The 21,899-nt window shown below is 45.6% G+C and overlaps 1 protein-coding gene across 1 annotated transcript in view; it reads right to left on the reverse strand.

Moving 5' to 3' along the window:
* The window catches only part of si:dkey-112m2.1 (transmembrane protein 132D), a 125,261-nt gene that overhangs the window by 85,450 nt on the left and 17,912 nt on the right, over positions 1 to 21,899 (reverse strand). The window contains exon 2 of the mRNA XM_031577647.2: positions 13 to 928. Coding sequence (XP_031433507.1) covers positions 13 to 928 — 916 coding nt within the window. The remainder of the gene's footprint in view (positions 1 to 12; positions 929 to 21,899) is intronic.

A 21,899-nucleotide genomic window follows, 5' to 3' on the forward strand; every position in this document is an offset into this window, starting at 1 on the left:
ACTGGCACTCACCTCAGGGTGAAGATGTCCAAGGGAGAGAGGGTGGAGGCGGCCAGGAAGGCTGACACTGTCTCCCTCTGCCGCATGGGCCTGGAGGGCAGCATCACCACAAACGTGCTGTCCAGCCTCAGCTCGGAGAGGGGCTGGTAGAGGCGTACGCTCCCGATGCGCCGCATGGGCGTGGGGCCTGAGAAGTAGCCCATGGGCCCGGGCTGCGGTGCGGCGCGGATGCCCGCCGGCTTGCGGGAGTCCTCCGGGTTGCACTCGCCGCCGTCGGTGAACTGCACCATGTAGTAGAGCTCGACGGGGGTGCCCTCGGCCTGCTCGGGGGCTCGCTGCTTGCCGGGCACCACGCTGGGCGGGCTGAACCAGCTGGCCAGCGGCTCCAGCTCGGCCACGCACATGCCCAGCTCGCCCTTTAGTCGGCACGTGCCGCGGACCTCCTGGGTCTCGTAGAAGGCGAACATGCGAACGCACGGCAGCCGGTCCACGGCGGTGTAGTCGTCCCAGTCGCGGCCCGACACATAGAACAGCACCTGCACCTTGGGCCAGCTTGGGTAGATGCGCTCGCTGATGATGTAGGTCTGCACCTTCCAGTTGAAGGTGAAGAGGGGCGGCGAAGAGGGCGAGGCTGAGGCGGTGGCCGAGGACAGGCTTCCAAACTGGGAAGGCCCAAGCAGGTCCATGGGCACGGGCTGCTGGACAGTGTAGGGCCCGTAGCTGGCGTTGACCAGCGGAGTCCTGTGAGCCTGCTGGATGAAGAAGAGCTCGGTGCGGGCCTGCAGGCTGGAGTTTCTCATGATGTCCTGGTTGGCCTCCTTCAGGAAGAAGGAAGACTCAGCGTTGAGGACGCGGTACTGGACGGGCAGGTACATGGGCATGGGGCTGTATCTCTGCAGGCCGTCCAGCATGAGCCTGCAGTCTGTCACTGTCAGAGAGAGGGACACAAGAAAGGGGGAAAGAGATTAGTCATTTTTGCTTTTATTTCTCCGGGGAGTTGCTGGTGTTAAGACCCGTACGTGCCCTGATTCCCTTCTCTTCATTTCTATCATTCATTCTCTCTCTCTCGCTCTTTCTCTTTCCTTCTCTTTGTCTTTATCTCTATCACTCTCCAATCCCCAATCACATGTCCTTGCACTAAGAAAGAGAAGAGTCCTCTCTTTAAAGTGAGACTCATATGTCTTCCTGGTGTAGTCCTTTTCGTATACTCTACACGATTCCCATCTCGGCAAGCCAGACCCTCTTATCGACCGCGCTACACTCGCGCCATCACACTGCAGATATTTTGGGTGATGGAGGGTCTCAAGAGGCCCCATTGATTTCACGTCTGGGCCAGGGAGTGAGAGAAAGAGACAGAGAGAGACCGTCAGGGAAAGAGAGAGAGAGAGAGAGGGAGAGAGAGATTTGTGACAGCTAGTGGCATGCTGTCCATGCACCGGAGCCACTCTGAGCAGTGGGCACAGCTCTGGATGATAAAGCAGTCGTGTTCGCTCCCACAGAGACCGTAAGAAAGGTCTCAGCCTTCGGAAGAGATAGATGGACTGGTGTCGGCTGTAAAAGGCAAAATATGAATGATCCGGGTCCTTCTTTGTGCTCAGTCACCTCGCTAACATTTTCTTTAAAGGGGAGCATAGGTATATCAAATTGGACTGGGCTCACACTATATTATTCCAATCAATGCAAAGGGAGATAGAAAAGTTAGAACTAAAAGCAACCTTATTAAGTATAATTCAGAAATGTATTTAGTAATGTTTATGGTTCTATTGTGTAAACCTACCAAGTCAAGTGGAAACTACAATGAGGGAACACAAGCTACCTTCTAAGACGGTTGGACAAATTTATAAAGTGTCTGCGGTTTTATTACACTCCAAGCTATTTCACTTATCTCCCTACAACTAATTACATTTGCAACAATAAGCCTATCTCAGCCCCATCTTAATAAGAAACACAAACCATGCCATGTCATTAAAGCGGATTGCCTTTAACTGAAAAGTGATACGGCACAGAGAGAAAAAAACTAGTCCTGGGCATGGCTGGCACAGACACAAAAGAGGCAGGGAGAGGGATGCGAACGGTGTGCTGCGATCCTCCCGAGGCAGCTGATGCATCGTCCTACTTTCCGCTTTCTGAGCGTGCAATAACGAGACCAGAGAGAGGGTGCTCAATAACAGCGCCCATGAAAGTTGTCATGTTGTTTTGGATCCAAGTCTCGGATGCATCTTACTTACAAGTGCACTCTATAACACGGGTGTCATCTTTTTTTTACAAATACTCCGCAACCGGCAACCGCCGTTCGGACCAGACCCGCTCAGGTTTTTTGGCAGCAGAGTGGAGTGTACAGCTTTGCACCACACTCAATCTGCCAGAGATTTGTGGTGATTCGCAAGGCGACTGGCTTGACCTGCCAAAACCTTGTCTGTCCATGGGAGGGAAAAACGGTCTGATCCCATTTTAAGCTCAGGGATTCAGTTTTAATAATTCTGGGTTTGGGGCTTTGCCATTGCGGCAGCGTAAATACATAATACCTTATTTGGACAGTTTGGTCTGCAACACATCACACCGTTAGCAACCACTGCCATAATCACACACTCTCTGGAAGAGGGGAAAAGGATGCTCTCCAGTTAAGGCAGGTCTGACAGAGGCACATTGTGGGGAAATGAACAGTCTAGAGCTCCTCACCTGCTACATGTGGGAGGGAGCCATAGTAAGACATGATCAACAGCTGACAAATGAGTGTATACTCTGTGTCCTTTTGAGAATGGGACATCCTTTACCTCCCAAATGAGTGTATACTCTGTGTCCTTTTGAGAATGGGACATCCTTTACCTCCCAAATGAGTGTATACTCTGTGTCCTTTTGAGAATGGGACAGCCGTCCAGACCAGTCAGGTCTAGCAGCTCATCTTTTACCTCCCAAATGAGTGTATACTCTGTGTATTTACAGCCGTTCAGACCAATCAGGTCTAGCAGGTCATCCTTTACCTCCCAAATGTAAAGGTCCGGTATTCAGCAGACATGCATAGACATCCTGCAGTGGGTGGGAATCGAGCCCAGGCTGAACGCTTGGAGGGCAGCGACGCTAACTACTGTGCCACCAACACCCTATACATGCCTCACTCTTTCAAAGTGGACATACTGTTATTTAGCAGACACAAACCTCCACGATCCCTATCAATTCACTCCAGTCCTGTCTATTGACTCTTATGAAATATGTAATATCAGCAGTGCCAGCACCACTCTCTGTCATTCCACAGTCTAACTGCAATAATGGGTACAGACTAAAATGACTTTGGAATTGACTGTGGCATAATATAGCATCAAAATGTCTGAAGATTGTTACTGGCAACAACAACCTAAGCAGAAGCAGATGGAAAATCAAGCTTACTGAACCCAAAGGAACAAGAGACGTAAGAGGAACATCAGACCATACCACTTTCTGCTCAGATTTCAACAAATGTATCTATCTGTAGCATCTTTGCTAACCTTTTCAGGCACAGCCATCGCTGTAGCTGCTCTTTTGTCATGACTTACACCCCTCCCTATAGCCTATAGCCCTATATCAGCATATGTAATTGATTATCAGCATACTTAAGTTTCACAATAAGAAACTGAGCCTGATTTCGGCTGGCTGCTCCATGCTACGATTTGGTGGCATCTGCTAGTCTCAAAACTGGCGGTGCGGAACCTATAAAAATCTCCATTGTAATAACATTTAGATGACGCTTTTTTGATAGCAAGGGGTCATCCCCCCCCCCCCCCTGCAGTGATTAAAGTCTCCCTTTGGCACTTGAAATAAGCATAAGGCTGAAGAAGTGGTTTTGCCATAAATCTGGTGCCAAAGAAACCTTGCTACTTTTAGCTACTTTTGGTTCAGGCTTGTGAAGCTCTAATGATACCTATTTAAAAAGGATCTCCTTTTTTTGCTGTGCTTTCGGGGAGCTGAGCATCTCATCATGAAGAGGTGCCTCCACACACACACACACACACACACACACACACACACACACACACACACACACACATCCCTTATCCCCAGACCCAATTCCACATGAGTGCCTGTACTTGTACTGACATATCTAATCAGTCCACAGCTACATCTCTCAAGCCTGCTTAGTGGCCAGTGAGCTGTGGAGGGAAGCATGCCTCCTAATGGACCCACACATACAAATACAAACAGAAGCTCTCACACATACATACCCATTCACACACACGCCAATGAACACACTTATGATATGTTCAGTTTCACATCAATGCCCCCCCCCCCCCCCCCGCACACACACACACACACACACACACACACACACACACACACACACACACTCCCACCCACACACACAAATGTATCTGCTCTGCTCTGCATCACAGCAGGGACATATTTTTGTTATGACAAGCCAGTTATTGCTAGTCTGTACCATTAGAGCAAAGTGTGCTACTTTTGAAGATTCATAACTGTGTTCAAATTATGTAAAAATATATCCATTTCAATTGGGGAATAGTTTTTTTTGTCACATGGAGAATGTGAATTAACAGCTACCTTCTACAGAAAGAAAATCAGCCAAAATAAATGTTCTTGCAAAGAGAGATGGAAGAAATGCTAGTGCAAAAAGCTTGGAATTTTTTTAATACAGTTCAGAGATGCACATATCTTAGTCCATAAGGTGTTTTAGTAGGCAGTTCAGATGTGCACATATCTTAGTCCATAAGGTTCTAAGAATTAAAGAGTAGGCAGTTCAGAGATGCACATATCTTAGTCCATAAACTGTTTTACTTCTAAGATTCTAAGATTCTAGGGTTCTAAGATTTTTAGAGTGACGTATCCTCCTAAGGGCTTTGCTGATATGTCCACCCTTCCATAGATGAACCTCTCCACTTAATATGAAGTGATGAAAACTAAAGCAAACTTTTCCCCAGTCTATATAAAAAAAAATTCTCCAATCTATCTCTAACTACAGTCGGGTGCATTTTAGCTTTTGTGCTTGAAAGGGCACCGAAGATTTATGTATTGAGCACTTTGGTAAAATTCTGCTGAATGCCTATTTGTACAAAACTACCCTGGAGAGCTGATCAACCTTAACTTTTTGGCCCCCATCACACGACTCTGTTTTGATTATAATAGAATCATACAGGCTAAGACACAAAAAGAGGAAAAGATATTTCAGTGATGAAGTCGCCTAGAGTCCTGACATTTGTCCTTCATTGTTGTTCCACGGTTCTCTCCCGCTTGATAATCCATTTTTCATCCTGACATGACATTTTACAATCACTTTGAACTTTCTTTGAGGGAAAAAAGAGGAAGAAATGATTGCAATGTGTCCTTGAAGAGAGGAGAGGTAGAGACAGAGGAATCGTGCATGCTTTGATATGCGCGCTCAGGTCACCAACCCCACTCTCATGAAAAAGGTCTGTACTGTTGAAAAACCTGCCCAGACACGTTGACATGACTGTATATTCCTAGCTCCAATCACAGCTGGTGACTAATGGGAACCTCTAGTTCTGCTCCTCTGTTGTATTTCATTAACTAAGGCAGACAGAGAGGCTTGTATTCATGGTGATGCTGAGAAAGAAAAGACACGAACGCCGACAGACAGTGGGGAGTGAGTCAGTGAGAAACTTATTTTAGCAGCGTCTGAGGCAAATGGTTTGGAACTTTTTCAAAGTGCCACTGAGCAAGTGTTGTGTGTACACACACACACACACACACACACACACACACACACACACACACACACTCACACAAACACATTTGTATCACCAAGCAACTTATACTGCCGTGCATCACCAGCATTTCTAGGCTTCAAAACAAAAACATACGTTTGCACGGGGTAATCAAAATTCAAGATAATATGCTGTGCTCAATGCTGGAACGCTAACCAGTTTAGGGAAGACTGTGCTGATGCAGCACTGATGCAGTTAGTGGGACCAGGGAAGCACTGTTGACTAATAGAAATCATCTCCCTCTCCTCCCGTGCCTGAGGCTCTACCTCTCTGCCTTAAGGGGTAGCAGACGCCAGAATAACATTTTAGGCCAAAGTAATTGGAGTGCCCTAAGGCCACCATCTTCTCAATTGCATCAGTAAAGATCCATATAATCTCGCAGTAAGTGAATGTGTGAGTTGCTCTGGATGCGGGCCAGTTCCTTGAGCTGATAGATAATAATGGTAATCATGTGAGTGCTCACGCCACCCCAAACTGACACACTGAATCTGACGGAGGCTGTGATTGAGAAAAGTGCTGGAGTGGAGTTGGAGTTGGACTATGTACGAGTGTGTGTGTGGGGAGGGGGGGGGGGTTATGGGGAGGTGGTTATGGGGAGGTCAGTGGCTAAATTAAGTGTCTGGGGGTTAATAAGATCACTCCTAAGGGGGGCCGTGGCACCCTATGCATCTTTCATCAGGGGCCCACTCACATTTGTTATTCAATCGATGAGGAAAATCATATTTTTTCTCCACCCTCGCCTTTGACGAATGGAGGAGAATAAGGTAATTTGACTTGCAAAGAGATGGATCACATTTGCTCAATATTCTTTATGGATATAAGCTATACATCTCTCAATGTGTTTCTCTATGGCATCCAATATGGTTTTACTTTTGCTCTCTCGCCCTTTGTCGCTTTCTCTTTCGCCTTTCGCTGTTTGTTTGTGTGTATGTCTCTGCGTATACATATGCCGAAATAAATAAATAAAAAGAGAGGGGGGGGGGGGATTCCTATTTCCACAGCCAACTGTGCATCAGATGCAAACCTCTGATTGCATCAATACCGGGCAGCTCCAATCTGAGCGTGTGAGGCAGGAAAGCAAACAGAATAGGGGAAAAAAATTAAGTTGATTTCAAATGGCGTGAACCAGGCAGAGGAGAAAATGAAAAATTTCACAACCTCCACAGGGAATACCAATGACAGTCGTATCTGTGGAACAGAATTAGTTGCTGCCATAAACAACATCACCATCAACAACAACAACAACAACAACAGAACCTGTGGTCATTATCCATAATCGAATTCAGACTTCAGAGAGTCATTTGACGGTTGTTTGCTTGTTCTTATTAAGAGCACTTGATTTGTGTTTATCTTTAATTATGATGTGACATCTTCCAACATGCTGAGGCAAATAGTCCGGTGGGAGAAAAAAACCCAGCTGGGAAAGATGCAAATACATTAAACGAAGCTAAACAGTCATGCTGATAGAAACACTGTTGTTTGTTTGTTGTTGATTCCATAACGATCTCACCACAAGCAGTCCCAATTAAAAGCCTAGAGGTAATTGCTCCTGAGCAGGAAGTTTAAAATCAATCTCTCCCTCACCACGAACATTCCCAGCTGAAGGTAATGCCTTCGTTGCTATAGGAAAAGTTTTTTTTTCGTCTCCAAAGAAACACTAATGGATGAAAAGTGCTCTTCCGAGAATTAGTTATGCCTGGCTGCGAAAAAAAAAAAAATTCTTGCAGCATCTGCCTGCTAGCCTTTGTATCATATGAGTAGAAAAACGGCAAAGCAAAGCCGGGGGTGGGGTGGGGGGTGCCGGTTGTGCCTCGTCTTCCCCAGCGAGGTGACTGATTGGTGGAGAGCAGTAAGGCCATGAGTGGGGAGGGATGCAGGAAGGCGGCTTTGGGAGCCTCCCAGTGAGATTTTGATGACACTTCAAGCCTATCAACTGCATGTCGAGTACCGGCACATTGCATTGAGGTGGGGAACTGAGGAGAGGGAACTGACTCCGGGGCAATGGGTCATTTATAAGAGATAAACTAGGAGAGGGAAAGAGAGAGAGAGAGAGAGAGAGAGGGAAATAGAGAAGGAGAGAGAGAGAGAGGGAAAGAGAAAGAGAGAGCGGAAGGGGGGAGGGAGAAATGGAGTAAAAAGGCTGAGTAGGGGCAGTAATCTCCAAAAGTTTAAAACTTTGCCAGGATGACTCTGCACATTAGCTCACACTGCAGAGTAGGCAGCCCTATACCCCCCCCCACACACACACACACACACACACACACACACACACACATCCACACCACCCCCAACACACACACACACCTGCCTGACTTGGTCTGTCCCTCGGGAGATTCTGCACTGAACATGCGTGACCCGAGAGTAAAGCACGTGTCACACGTAACGATGATGGATGGGCCCGGCCTGCCAACAGACGGAGCCAGGACCTTTGCTGTTAATAACGACAGACGGTGCGAAGGTGTGCGCTAATAACATGCAGGTAAATTAATTTACGTCAAACATCATGCCTCCGGACCGCATGCGCTCCGGATTTAGGCAGAGAAAAAAGTGTGAAGTGGGATTTTCAGCCTAACAGATGACAGCCAAAAGGAGTGTAACAAAAGTGAATAATAGCTTTAGAATAAATACGAATCTATGGTGATGCACAGTAAAAGACAAGAAGGTTTTACCCCTTCCACACCTTCATTCTTTATAGTCACCACGGAAAGAGAGGGAGACGGAGAGAAAAAAGGGAGGTGGGCAAGGGCAGACGAAGAGCAGAAGAGTCTTGACAAGAACCTAATTAAAGGTGATACCAACGAAAAGAAATTATTTCTTACTCTGTTCCTACAGCTAGTATTAATTGAGAGCATCTGACTTGGTTAGCTTTTCTTCATTTTTTTTTTTTAAATCTAGGAAAAGGGTGAAATCATGAAAGGTTCTTTCATAGCCTACATCACTGTGCTTCAAAATGAGGAAGCCACATGCTGAGACTTTGAAACCATAATGATGCAGCTTCCAGTTAAGCTTGCAAAATGGATGATGGGAGAATTTAGTAGTAATCAAAGCCAGCTTGATATCTGTCTGGACCTGCTCCGAACATGTCCTCCTCACAAACTGAAAATGAAAACCATGACAACCTATGGATTATATGTAAGTGACTTAGCAATGCATATTGTTTTGGTGAATTAAAAGCACCAGCATCTTGGTGGCTTGTAATAGTGTATTATTTAATTCAGTATATCATCATCACCATCAACTTCTTCATTCTTCCTTGTCATTACTGTGATTCGCAGTGGCAGCCAGGCTCATCTTCACTTCTCAGCTGTCACCATTTCATCATCTCCTCAGCCGCATCACCACCCACTAAATCACAGATATCAGTGTCAGTCTCCTCTCACATCTTAGTATCACCGTCATCTTCTTTTCACATCATAGATATCCCTCTCATCTTCTTTTCACATCATAGATATCCCTCTCATCTTCTTTTCACATCATATAGATCACCTATGCATCTCAAGATCATAGAGATCTTCATCTTCATCCTCCTCATCACTCATCTCTTCCCCCCCCCCCCCCCCAACCTCACCCCCACCCCGCCACCTTGCTTTGATATTAGCATCCCCTGAGCATGATCAGCTGTTTTATCCAAAGGCCACTCTTCTAAACTTTCGGAGCCCTCACCCACCACGGCTGCTTGCTAAAGCAGAACCACAGAAAATGCCAGAAAAAAATGCCGTCCTCACCCTGTTCTGTGTGTGCCTCAGGCCACGGCATCCATCAGGCCCATGTCAGTGCAAACAGCCCTGGCCCTATGGGTAATTCCGCCGTGCGGAGGTGTGCGCGAGTCACTGCCCGCAGTGCAGGCCCAACTGAGCGACAACTGTGGCGCGGCCGGGCAGCAGCCCAATCCCACACTTAATGTGCTTTGCTTGAGTGGGAGCGACAGACATTATTTTATTTGCCACCAAGGAGGTCTGGGGATCCAACACAACAATGGAAAGAGACAAAGGAGATAGAACTCATACGGAGCAGAGCACAGAGTGAAGTATATGTTTATTGCATGTCTTAAGTCATACCGTGCTAGACAAACGTAAGTGTATGACACATGGGTCTGTGGTGAGCTAGTCATGGTTGAGTGCTGTGAAAGATTTACTCTGAAGCCTTCTAAATGTGTGGAAGCAACACAGCTAGCAGGGATAGCTTTCAGTCACCCTGGGAGACAATCGAACTACCAGCCCTGAGATTATTTGTTTGTGCGATGTTGATGGATGGACTGCAGATACCACTGGTCCAGGCTGGGAACCAGGGGCAAGTGCAAAAGGGAATCAGACTTTATCTTTCCTGGTGGTCAAGGGCACCCCTTGGACTTGAGTCTTGTGTCCACGCTAGTTAGCAATCAATGCGGCCATCGTGTTTTATGTCCACATGCATAGAGATTAATTACTTCTCTACACCTAGCTTGGCAGAAAGTTGTTAACCTCTGTTGTTAACCCTGCTCGCAGTGATTGCGCTGATTACGTTTTTGTCTGGCTGAGACCTCACCAGGGATCCTGACTACAGTATGTTGAGCTTGCTCCTTTTAAACGGTTCCCACAACTAAAATACCTCTCAGCCCATTTAGCCCATTAACTACTCATTGTACGAATTTTCCCAGAAAGGAATTACCTTTGCTATAGATCCAGCACTTTTCTGGTATGGATCCACATGAATCAAATTCCATATGGGATCAGACATGTTGTACACAATACGGTCAGCAAAAAAGCTCATCTTTAGTGTGACTCATGCTGACAAACAAAACAAACACAAAACTACGGACTGAGCTGAAACAATAAACAAGCAATACAAACAATGGCCTGATCATAATTGTAATATTGCACGGTGCACAGTGTCTCTCTGTGTTCTTTCCCTAGTTTACAATACCAGACGTGTGATTGATTGGCATGGCACAGACTCCAAACAATCTTGTGTCTCCATCCAAATGCACTTTAAAATGCCATAAAAAATGGTTGCAGCATTTTATAAAATTCGCCAAAGTTGCTTGGCTTTGTGGATCAAGTTTTCTCAATTTGGATGAAATGCATTAGATCCCTCAGCCAGCTGGATGACTCATCAAGCCTGAGCCTCAAAAGGCCTTGGTATCTGACTGAATTGTTACCAACAGCTTCTCAGTGACTAAATTAAAGTCAGAAGAGGACTATAAGGACAAAAAAGAAGAAGTTGACACTGAGCAGTGCCAGCAAGTGTGAATAAGGGAAATCGGGGGGTCTGTGACATCTTCATCCACACATGGTGAAAAGATTAGGGTTCAGTTGAACTGAGATTTTCTCTGACAAATATAAAATCGATTCAGTGCAATGATTTAAAGTGTAATGATGCATGGATGACAGGACATACTATAGCTGGGGGAGAATGCTGATAATGTAGTTTGTAACAATAAAAGCACTAAGTTTGTTTTTGCAAAACGTTTGATTAAATTCAACTGTCTACCCAGCACAATCATGCAACTCATCATTTAAAATAATGTAGCTATTTTCTCAATAGTTGCTGTTTGGTCCTCCAAAGATATTTAGATACTTTCAGTCTGTTCACAAACTGTGATTACTGACTGAAGAAGTACCTGACATTAACATAACATTCAGCTTTATATTCAATCATCCTGTACCTTCTCAACTACAATGGAAAGAAATTAAGCTTTAAAAAAGATGGATATTTGGGTCTTACTGTAAAACCATGATAGTGGAAATATTTAAGTAAATTCAAGGATAAGGCCTGTATTTTAATCAACAACCACTCAATCACTGCTAGAACAGTCTCAAGGACATGGGCGCATGTATAAAAGGCACTCGCCATTTCTGTTCCTAAGTATATTCATGTGCACTTTATGTGTAAATGGGCTGTGTGAGGTGGAATATTAATAAGCGTGTGTGATGATCAATACATATCTTCACAGCACTTGACTCATGTCACACCTTCTCAACAGCTGCTGTAAGCACTGAAGACAGACAACAGTTGGCCAAGTGGCTAAGGGGTTTCCACGGAAGACGTACGAGAGAAAAATATTATGACATTATAATATTTGTGCTTGAAATAATAAAACAAAACAAGTTTAGATATATTTCATACCGTTTTCCTCTACTGTGAGTCTTGCTTTTGTATTGTCTCATCAGATTTACATGTATATATATTGAGAGGTTCATTTTTGACAACGAAAGCAATATGCTGCACCTTCCATTGTCAAAAGTGGAGATGATCATTTTGCCAAATTATATGATTTTAATGATTTTAACTGTGAGTGTAAATGTTATGGAGAAGAAAATTGAACAGCAGTGAGCACTCAAACAAAACCAAAAATGATAGTTAATATACATACATGTTCAGAAAATAAAATATGGAGCAACGGTTTTAGTAGCTGCAGCATTGTGTAGGTTTCTAGACATGTCCCTGACACTTTATGCGCAACTTCCATTCCATTGCAGCAACCTTCCCAGTGTTGCACAAAGCACAGTGTGCATGTCTGAAAAATACCACGATGCACGCTGAAGGCTTTTGACAACATCGGCATGTTGCAGCACAGCATGTGACAGTCTGCACACACTAAAGAAAGGGCCCTTAGTGTCATTTCTGGAGGGAGGGAAGAGAAAGTGATATAGAAAGGCAAAGAGGAGAGAGATAGATTGAGAGAGAAAAAGAGAGAGAGAGAGAGATAGGGGGAGAGAGAGAGAGAGAGGAAGAGATACTGTTTTCCCCATCGCATTGCTGCACACTTGACTCAAACCTCAGAGCAACTGATGCTCCTTACACAGACAGTGCCACTGTGAATTGAGGCATCCTTTGTTTCCAGTCCTCCAAAAAGAAAACAAAAAACTAAATGTCCCATCGTTCTCAGAGGGTAGGCCTTTCTGTCAGTTTCCACGTCTCTATCCTCCTCTCGGTGCCTGTGTGAGGCAGCAAGAAGGAGCAAAAAAAATAATAATTAAGTCCGACAATTACCTTTCAGAGCCTCTGGTTTTTGCTGAGAAAAAGCTTTTCAGAGAGTTTCCCCTTCTTTATGGTCAGTCATAAAACTCCACCTCCGCCTCATAAAATGTCTCTATATCGCAGAGGCATTCTTTAAAAACCTGTCTCTTCATGGTACATCAGCCCAACGTGAAATATAGGGGCACTACACCCAAGGTCGACACAGGTCGTTTGCTGGCAGATACATTTGGCATGCGAATGAGCCACGCTCAACCCCTACATGAAGCCCAGGAAAGTGCTTGGCCTTACAAAGTGTCATCTATGGTGTCCTCTTCCATGCTCTTCTTACACAGAGAGTGACCCACAAGACACAAGGCGACATCTGGGGGAACGTTGCTAGACGTCTTAACAGGCAAAGGAGCTCACACGACTGTGAGACACAGACGAGCGTCTTGAAGGGTTCACAGGAGTGCTGTATTGCAGTAGTTTTTTCTGCTGCTGGTGGAGAGTATCCCCACTGTCCCACTTGCTGGTTCCACCTCCGGGGTCTTCTATTGATGCGCTGCTAGAATATCACACGGTTACGAATGCGAGTGAGCAGTAATGATCCACCCTGGCTGTGCTACAGAGATGGCGTGTGGATAGCCGCGGTGGGAAAGGCGGGCACGTTCCTCCGCTCTGTTCCCCAACACGTTATGTCCATTAACTCATCAGGGAGTGCTAATGAAACACATCCAAGCAAACAAGCTGTGCACGGTATTTTAAGCAGGGCCATGGGTACTATATCAAGTCCGGATCCCGTTGAGGCACGCATGCTCGCGCTCACAACATACGCTGGCAGACCAATTAAGTCTGTTTATTCTCCCTAAAAGTGCTTAACTGTTCCCTCAAAAGCGCCAAAGCCTACAGCCAAAGCCAAAAGAATTCCACTCATGCGGACTTGAAGGGAGACCGTGAAGGACAGTCAGGCGGAGCCGGTGCTGCAGGACACACTTCAGATGCCACTGCCTTCTGTACTGTCTCTGTAATCACAGCATCAATTTAACCAGTCAAAGCCAAAGCCCTACACTTCATCCACTACACTGTCTGAAATGCCTCTCTGTTTGAACGGCGAAGACGGGAAAAAATTATCCATCAATCTAAAATAAGGAGCGAATCAAAACATGATCTCCGAGGCACAGCTTGCTTATGCAGTTAATTGCTCTTTTTTTTAATGCAGAACATATCTTTAAATCAGCTTTTCAACTTGCCTGCTTTTCTTTTCAGAAAGAAAATCATCCCCTCATCATCCCCCAACTTTGCTCACATGGGACGAGCTTTGCTCAGCGCTCACACAGAGAAGCAGTGTGCCACTGTGAGGGGGGGGGGTACAAGTGGCACTACAATGGCACTACAAAGACCAGCAAATGACTTCCGAATGGCTTCACAATGATGGCTCCTTATCAGGTAATAACCCAGGCCCTTATTCAGCCTACTTTATTCCCGGAAGAAGACACAAAAAAAAAAAAGAAGGGTGGGGTGGAGATGAGAAAAATGGTGGAAAGAGAGAAATGGTGGCCAGTGTGTGTGAGAGAGCATGAGAGCTAGCAGAAAGAGAAGTACAGTAGCTCATGGGTTCATGTCAGCCTTTTCCTTGATATTGAAATATACTCACTACCTGACAGCAAAGAGAAATGCAAGCGGTTACAGAAAGATTACTAACCTCTAGTACAGTGGTTCTCAAAGTGGGGGGCGCGCCCCCCCTGGGGGGGCGCGAACACTCTCCAGGGGGGGCGCGATGTCACAGACGGAGAAAAAAAAAAACTACCGCCGACCTGTCACTGGTTAGTGAAAGCTCCCTCAGTGGCGAAATGCAAGGGGCTGGACTGACCCAAACAAATCAAATACGGTTTTGCTCCTGATCCACCAATCAAAACGGAGTTTTTTCATTTGAACGCGAGTTGCACCTAAGTTTCCGAGTATAAAAAAAAAACCGCAGGCATTCGTAAGCTCTCACCCTGAGATGACTCTGCAGAGTTTGTTCAATTTCTCTTGTTTCCTGTATCATTCAGATATTCATTGCTTTATAAACAGTCTTTTTAAAGACTCACTCCTTCCTTAGTAATACCTTACTGCGCTTGCAGTAGGTCTATTCGTAGCCTATTCTAAGGAGTAATTTGCCCCAGTCTTTTGAAAAAGCTCGTAGCCCCGAGAGCTAGCCTAGCTAGCTACCTTTTCCCAACTGCAGCTAGCCCTTTTCTCCTTAACACCTACCTTTATATTTTTGTATCATCCACCGTGTTGCAACAAATAAAACACCAGCACTTGAATACTATTTTGTGCTGTCCCTGTCTACATTGTGTACAGTTAGTTTTGTTAGGAATCATTGCCTAGCACAGCCTTATCCTTATCCATGTCGTTCACTACCACACATACAAGAACACGACGTTGAAATTAGAACCTTATTAACTTCACACACACTGTATCAGCAAACAAACACAACTATGGACACGTTTCTGATTCGTAAAAGTCAGAAAGAGAAGCCTGTGGACTTCTTTAAACATGAACGTGTTCGTCCAGCAACAACGAACCACCATCTCCAAGCAGTGTCTGGAGGCATCTTATGTAGTTGCTCATAGAATTGCTAAGCTTGGCCAACTCCATACAATTGCCGAAACACTGATTTTGCCGGCCGCGCAAGACGTGTAGAATAGAAGCTAAACTCAGCGCAATACTTATGTCAAATGACATTGTATCACGCCGAATATCAGAAATCAGTTTGGGTCCTATTTCAAAGAGGACTACCGTTCATTCGCCTAAGTTCGGGATCCATTTCTCTGCTCAGCAGACGAGCTGTCAATAGACATGAAAGAGCAATTGAAGAGTGACAGTAGACTTAAGCATCTCCCCTATTTCGTCATTCTGGATAGCAATGATCACCTTTGCGACATAGCCTTAAAAATGCTCATCCTTTTCGCGTCGACATATTTGTGCCAGGCAGGCTTTTCAAGACTGACTGCGCTCAAAACTAAATACCGCAACCGCGCACAGATCGAGGATGACCTGAGGATATGTTTTCAAACATTGCCCCAAGATTTGAGAACCTTTGCAGTGCAAAGCAGGCTCATGTCTCACATTGACAGACCTGTAGGATTTTTTTTGTAAAGATCACAAGAGGCCCATAATAATAACAGTATCCAAATTATAGCAATAATAACACTAATTATTATTATGATAATAATACAATAATAATAATTGGTCGATAGTCATTAATTATAATAATAATAACATAATGATGGTGATAATAATGAATAGCCTACTAATAGGCCTACTATTACTGATAATAATAATAACAATAGTAATAATAATAATAAATAGTTATAATAATTGTCTGTATGGGCCTAACAATAGCCTAACCTTGACATGTCAGGCCTATCAATAACAATATGCTATCTATCTATCTATCTATCTATCTATCTATATATGGTGGTGTAGTTGAGGGTGGTGGCGGCGGGCCGCGCGCTGGGGGGGCCCCAACTACCCCTAACCAGCTTTGGGGGGGCCCAGCTTGCAAAAGTTTGAGAACCCCTGCTCTAGTAGACTGTGGACCGTGTCAGGCATCAGGAACCAAACCTGTGTCTCTCTAGGCTGTTTACACCCATTAATTGTTGTGTCCTAATGACACGATCAATGGCAAAGCCTCCCATTACTATCTCATGCCCAACAAAACAGAACAATGAATTCGCCCACTCAAGTTTAATGACCAGATCTAAATAACACCCAAGGAGAAGGAAGGAAAATAAACACAGAGAGAACTGGTTTGCATCTGTGTCTGTATTGATCTGACAGAGAGAACGAGCTCTTAACAAATCCATTTAAATCTGCCATGCAAGTTTTTTGGCTAAACTGCGGTTAGCAGGCTATAATCACCAGCCCTCACTCCCCTTGTGCTGTCAGTCCTGGGAGATGAATGTCAGCGGACGGCACTTGTTTGGCGAGAGTTGGCCAAGCGTGATGCCATTTACGCAGGCTGAGGTAGGGAGGGAATGCCCCTGCGGTGCCTGGTAACAAGCTGCCACACAGATGACTGGTGCTGGAACAACAGCGGGGCCTGTGCGCGAGACAGCTCTGCTTCAGTGACTCTCTCTCTCTCTTTCTCTCTCTCTCTCTCTCTCTCTCTCAACCCCACCGCTCCCCATCTCTCTCTCTCTCTCTCTCTGTCTCAACCCCACCGCTCCCCATCTCTCTCTCTGTCTCTCTCTCTGTCTCAACCCCACCGCTCCCCATCTCTCTCTCTCTCTACCTCTCTATCTCTCTCACCATGCAGACGGCTCCACATTCTGTCGATGTTTCGACCAGGACTGACTACTGTACAACCATCTGCAGCCAAAGTCATTCAGAGTTTACAGGAAACTAATTTGCCACGTTAGAGAAACTTAGGATTCTGGGTTCTGGGTTCAAAAGTTTGTTTGGTTTTGGCCTCAAGAAGCTTCGTTAAAGCACTCTGCTGCCTTGTCAATTGTTTTACAACAATCTGAAGTGCACAAATTTAAAAAAAAAAATTACAACCATAGCATTACTTCCGTGTTCACCTCTAGCCAGCTATATGCAGTAAACCTGAACAGATCAGTAGCTTTAAGTGCCACACTGGTCTGACCTGCATTACATAGGTGGTTAGCTAAAATATGTTAAAAACAGACATCTACAATGACATCATAAAACATTAAGAGATTATACACCAGAGTCTATGGTCCAGTTAAATTACTATCTATGGTCCAGTTAAATTACTATCTCAGTTCCCATGCATTACCAATAAATGCACATGACCTGAAGGCATTTTTCACATGCATGTTGAAGACACACTATCATACTAATATTGTTTTCATTCTGTGTGGGATGTTTTGTAGGACCCTGTATGTTTACAATATTATTTATAGCCATATTATTTTTTCCCAACCTAATATAATCACAACCTAATTGGATCACTATCCCCAGAGACACAGTAAGTAGAAGTATTAAAAAATACCCATAATATCACTGCTGTGTTTGGTTCCTCCACCACACCGCTGTGGTTCTCAGTGCCTTTGCCAACGCTGCAGCCCTCCTCTCTGCTTCACCGACCTCCCAAAAGGGCTGGGGAGCCCACTCATCCTTGTGCTTTGTGCTCTGTTAACCTCACTTACAGTGGGCCAGCAAAATGGATGAAAAATATAATGCAATAAGACACAAAATTTTGAAGACAACCCTGCACTGAGTGCAGCCGTGGTGGAATGGTTTCAGGAAAGCAGAGGTGAAATAGGCTTTTTGAAGATAGCAGACATGCCTCGTATTCTTTGTCAAAAGGCGGACGGGCGAATCCACACCTGCTGATCTCCAACCAGTTGAATCTATGCGCCGCAGATTTTCTTTTTCCTCGCTGAGAACATGGCTGGATTCTTTTTAAAATCAGTAACCCTATGAGAGTCAATTTATCCACCAAGACTTTTCCCTCCTCTTCTCCTTCGTCTCAATTTTTCAGCCGTTATCTTTTACCAGAGCGTGTGTGTTGCTGTTCACTCCTCATCAGCAGCAGGCAACAGCCGGTCATAGTTTATTTATAAACCTGGCAAGGTTACGTCTAGGAATCACGAAGGAACCGCACGCGCACACACAAAAAGCTAATTCAGGTTAAGTGTTGAGGAAGGGTTGGTACAGCTTCGTGTCTTATCAGGGATACTGGAACACTAGACTAACTGGTCCTCTGAGATAGCTTCATGTTGCTATGGATCTTAGGGCCCGAGCAGCTTACTGGAGTCAGTCTGTCAAAGCAACCTTTGTCAATCTTCTACCGACTGCTACCTGTTACGTGGTTTCTTCTATAATCAGCATGTTTGTTTTGTTTTCATTCTTATCAAATGTCACAAGAATGACATCAATTACAGCTCAAAGAATGGCTCAATGACATGCAGCACGCAAGACGTGTTCTTTTCATGTGTGTTAGGAGGAGTTTACGTGTGCTGGACAACAAAAACAGCGTAGGAATAAATCCACTCGCGTTACCTCTCTTGAGCACTGCCAATTACATGCTCAATTTGCTTCCCCAACAAAGGTAACCTCTTCAATGATAGCAAAATACATTCTCTGTTCTGTTTGTGAGCCTCCCAAGTTGCTATGGTAAATATATGTGTTTTGTTTGTGAGCCTCTCAAGTTGCTATGGTAAATATATGTTTTGGCCCTCTTCCTGTCTCTCTCCCCCCAGCACATCAGCAGCTCTCTGCCGGCCACAGAATTCTGCATCTCTACGCTTCTATATCCTCCCTCCAACTCTCCTCAGGTCCTCTTCTTCTCTCTCTCAAACTCTCCTTTTCTCTCTCCTCTCCACCTCCTCCTCATCTCTCCTCCTGGTCTTTTGCTCCACACAAAGCCACTTCCTCTTCCCTCACCGAGGCCTCCGAGCTGGAAACTTAGCAAACCGCACCCCGAAGCCCACGGCCCCATGTCTGTGTTTGCCCCGGCGAGGGGGGCACCACTGTGCTCTCGTTCAGGCAGGGAACCCGGGGTGGGATTGCTATTTCTCCATCGCACGCAGGCGCTGTGCCAGGCTCTCCCTGAGCTATGGCTGTGGTTTGTTGATCCAAAGAAGGAGGCGCTGCTGCGCTCTGCATGCAAATCCAACAACAAGCCTCCTAATGCGAGCCGCAGGCCCCCTCCAGCAGAGACTTCACAGTTCAGCGGCACCAGCACCGCGGCACTGACTGCTCCGGCTGCTCCGGCTGCTCCGGCTGCTCTCCGCCAGGAGAGGATTGCCGCGGACGGGTCGGGCGGGGGGTCTCTCGAGACCACACACACACACACATATCGATTCATGTGAGCTTGGCTGTGTCGGTGCGTGTGGGAGACGGAATGAAACAGGGTCTTGTATGTACTTCAGTTGTCAAACTCAGTGTGTGATATGTATACATGGGGCTGCCGAACACTGACGTCTTTTCAGTCTCTTCAGTGTTTGTGTCGTGTTTTGTATTGTGACAGCTTCCTCAAATCCACACAACCTCACACAAATAAGAACTTTTTTTGTTTGGCACATGAGGCTATTATGTGGCTGATAGACCTCCTGACCAAAAGCAACAAACAAGGCTTTACGGACGGTACAAACAAGCTATTGAAGTTCTCTAATACTCATTTTACTATACCAAATTGGAAAATAGATGGGCCTGGAAAGGATGGCACATGATTCAAAAAGAAGTACACTGAAAATAATAATGCATTCTTCTGAAATGGAAAATAGGGCAGTTAGGGGACAGTACAGGGGACATGTAATGCGATAATAAGACAGTGAGCAGAAAAGAAAGACAAAGCGAGTAATAGAAATCAGATGACACTCTCACTGCTTAGTGGCTCCGTCTCAGCTGCTTTTGTCTCAGCGGTTCCACTCAGATGCCATCAGTGCTGGATTACATAAAGAGCCTGAATAGGCGGAGTTGCCCACGTCATTAAGAAATAAGTAGCCTCCCTGCTTATCCACGGAAACTGAGGCAGGAGCATCTGAGTTACTCAAAGATGTCTGGAGCTCTGAGACAGACACACACGCACCACATCGTGCTCAGAATGAAAACACACATATCCGCATTCACGAGTACCACTGTGTTTTCACTCATATGTAGACATTGTCACACACAAACATACACATACACACAAATACTGTCTTGTGCTCTCTCTCTATGTCTCTCAACCACATATAAAGAGGCACAAAGACAAAGTACAACACACACTCTCCACACATACGCACAAAATACACACACAGACTGTCACACACACACATACACTCACACACACTCTCTCTCTCACACTCACACACACACACACACACACACACACACACACACACACACACACACACACACACACACACACACATTGCCGACATGCTGTGGAAGGAGGACTCATTCCAGGCGGTGATGCTCCAGCAGAGCGTTAAACAGCTGATTACGACAGACACGTATCACACCCACCCCCCACAGCCTTCAGTTCCCTCTCAGGATCCACAGGTGCATCCTCCCCCTCCCCCTCCTCTGATCCCAGATCAGCCCCTACACAGGCTCCACATGCCTCGGCACTGGTGCCCAGTCATCAGTCCTTTCCTGTCATCCACACCGTCTGTAGGCCATCTTGCCTCTCTTTTCCCCCCAAGAGAAAACCCCAAGTGCTGGCACCGACCGGAATCTGGTACTGCGAGCTGTTGCGGTGCGAAGTGGTCAGCTTGGGTCAGCGCTTACAAGGTGCCAGGGAAGCCAGCCTACAAGAGCAGCATTTGCTAGTGCCGGCTGCCGTGCTAGCTGATGCCATTCGCCTTTTGTGTGCGAACGGCTGAGTGGACTCCAGGAGAGGATCCAGGAAGCCTGTTGCTCCTTCATCAGTCAAAGCTCCAAATGCCAGAGACGGAGAAGAAAAAGGGAACTGGGCCTTTGGAGGAGCCAGAGAGGAGAGCTTTTGATGGCAAAAACACCTATACTGGGTACATCCACTTATACACACATATCTATATAAATAACATCTTTACACATGTGAGCTACTGTGGTGGTGTGTTTGATGATGTTATGGCAGAGGGTACAAAACTCCTGCCATGGCGTGCCTGTTTCCAGGCCAGGGATCTGTATCTGTATCTGCGTCACTATGGGGTCAGTTTGAAGAATGGATCTGTGATCTCTGCGTGTGACCCCTTTGCTCTTGAGGTCTGAAAGGCTGGGGGTGGGGAAGGCGTTGTGTGTGAAGTGCCTGAGTTTGTTTCTACACGAAGCAGTTCACATGTTGAAGAAACAGGGGGAACACTAAAGGAGAATAGGTTGAAGTATACTTCTGTGAAGCAGCAGCAGAAGGCGGGGGCAACAAAAAGTGCTTTGAGTTTCCCGAGGGCAGAGAGTCTTTGTTGGCAGCGTTTATGGACGTCAGTTACGTGTTGTTCAAAGCACAAGATGAGAGACACCGAGCAGCACTCTGTGAGTTGATTGGCCTTTTCTTCTAGAAAGTCCTCAAATCTGTAGGCCACGCACATATATTTTATATACATGTCCCAAACTACCAAAGATTAAGACAATGACTTAACATTTGTACCCAGTGTTGTTTAAGGCATTACACAGGGTGTTGGTATTTCAACAGTTTTGTTTTAAGTTTTAAGCATCCAACAAGCAGCCCTTTTACAGAATTATGACTGTTGTGTTAGGTTTGTTATTCAACACAATATCAGGGGTGTTAGATTGTGATCTCTGGCAGAGTCTAGTGTAGCGCTGTTC

The sequence above is a fragment of the Clupea harengus genome, chromosome 12, assembly GCF_900700415.2.
Source record: "Clupea harengus chromosome 12, Ch_v2.0.2, whole genome shotgun sequence".
Classification (NCBI taxonomy): Eukaryota; Metazoa; Chordata; class Actinopteri; order Clupeiformes; family Clupeidae; genus Clupea; species Clupea harengus.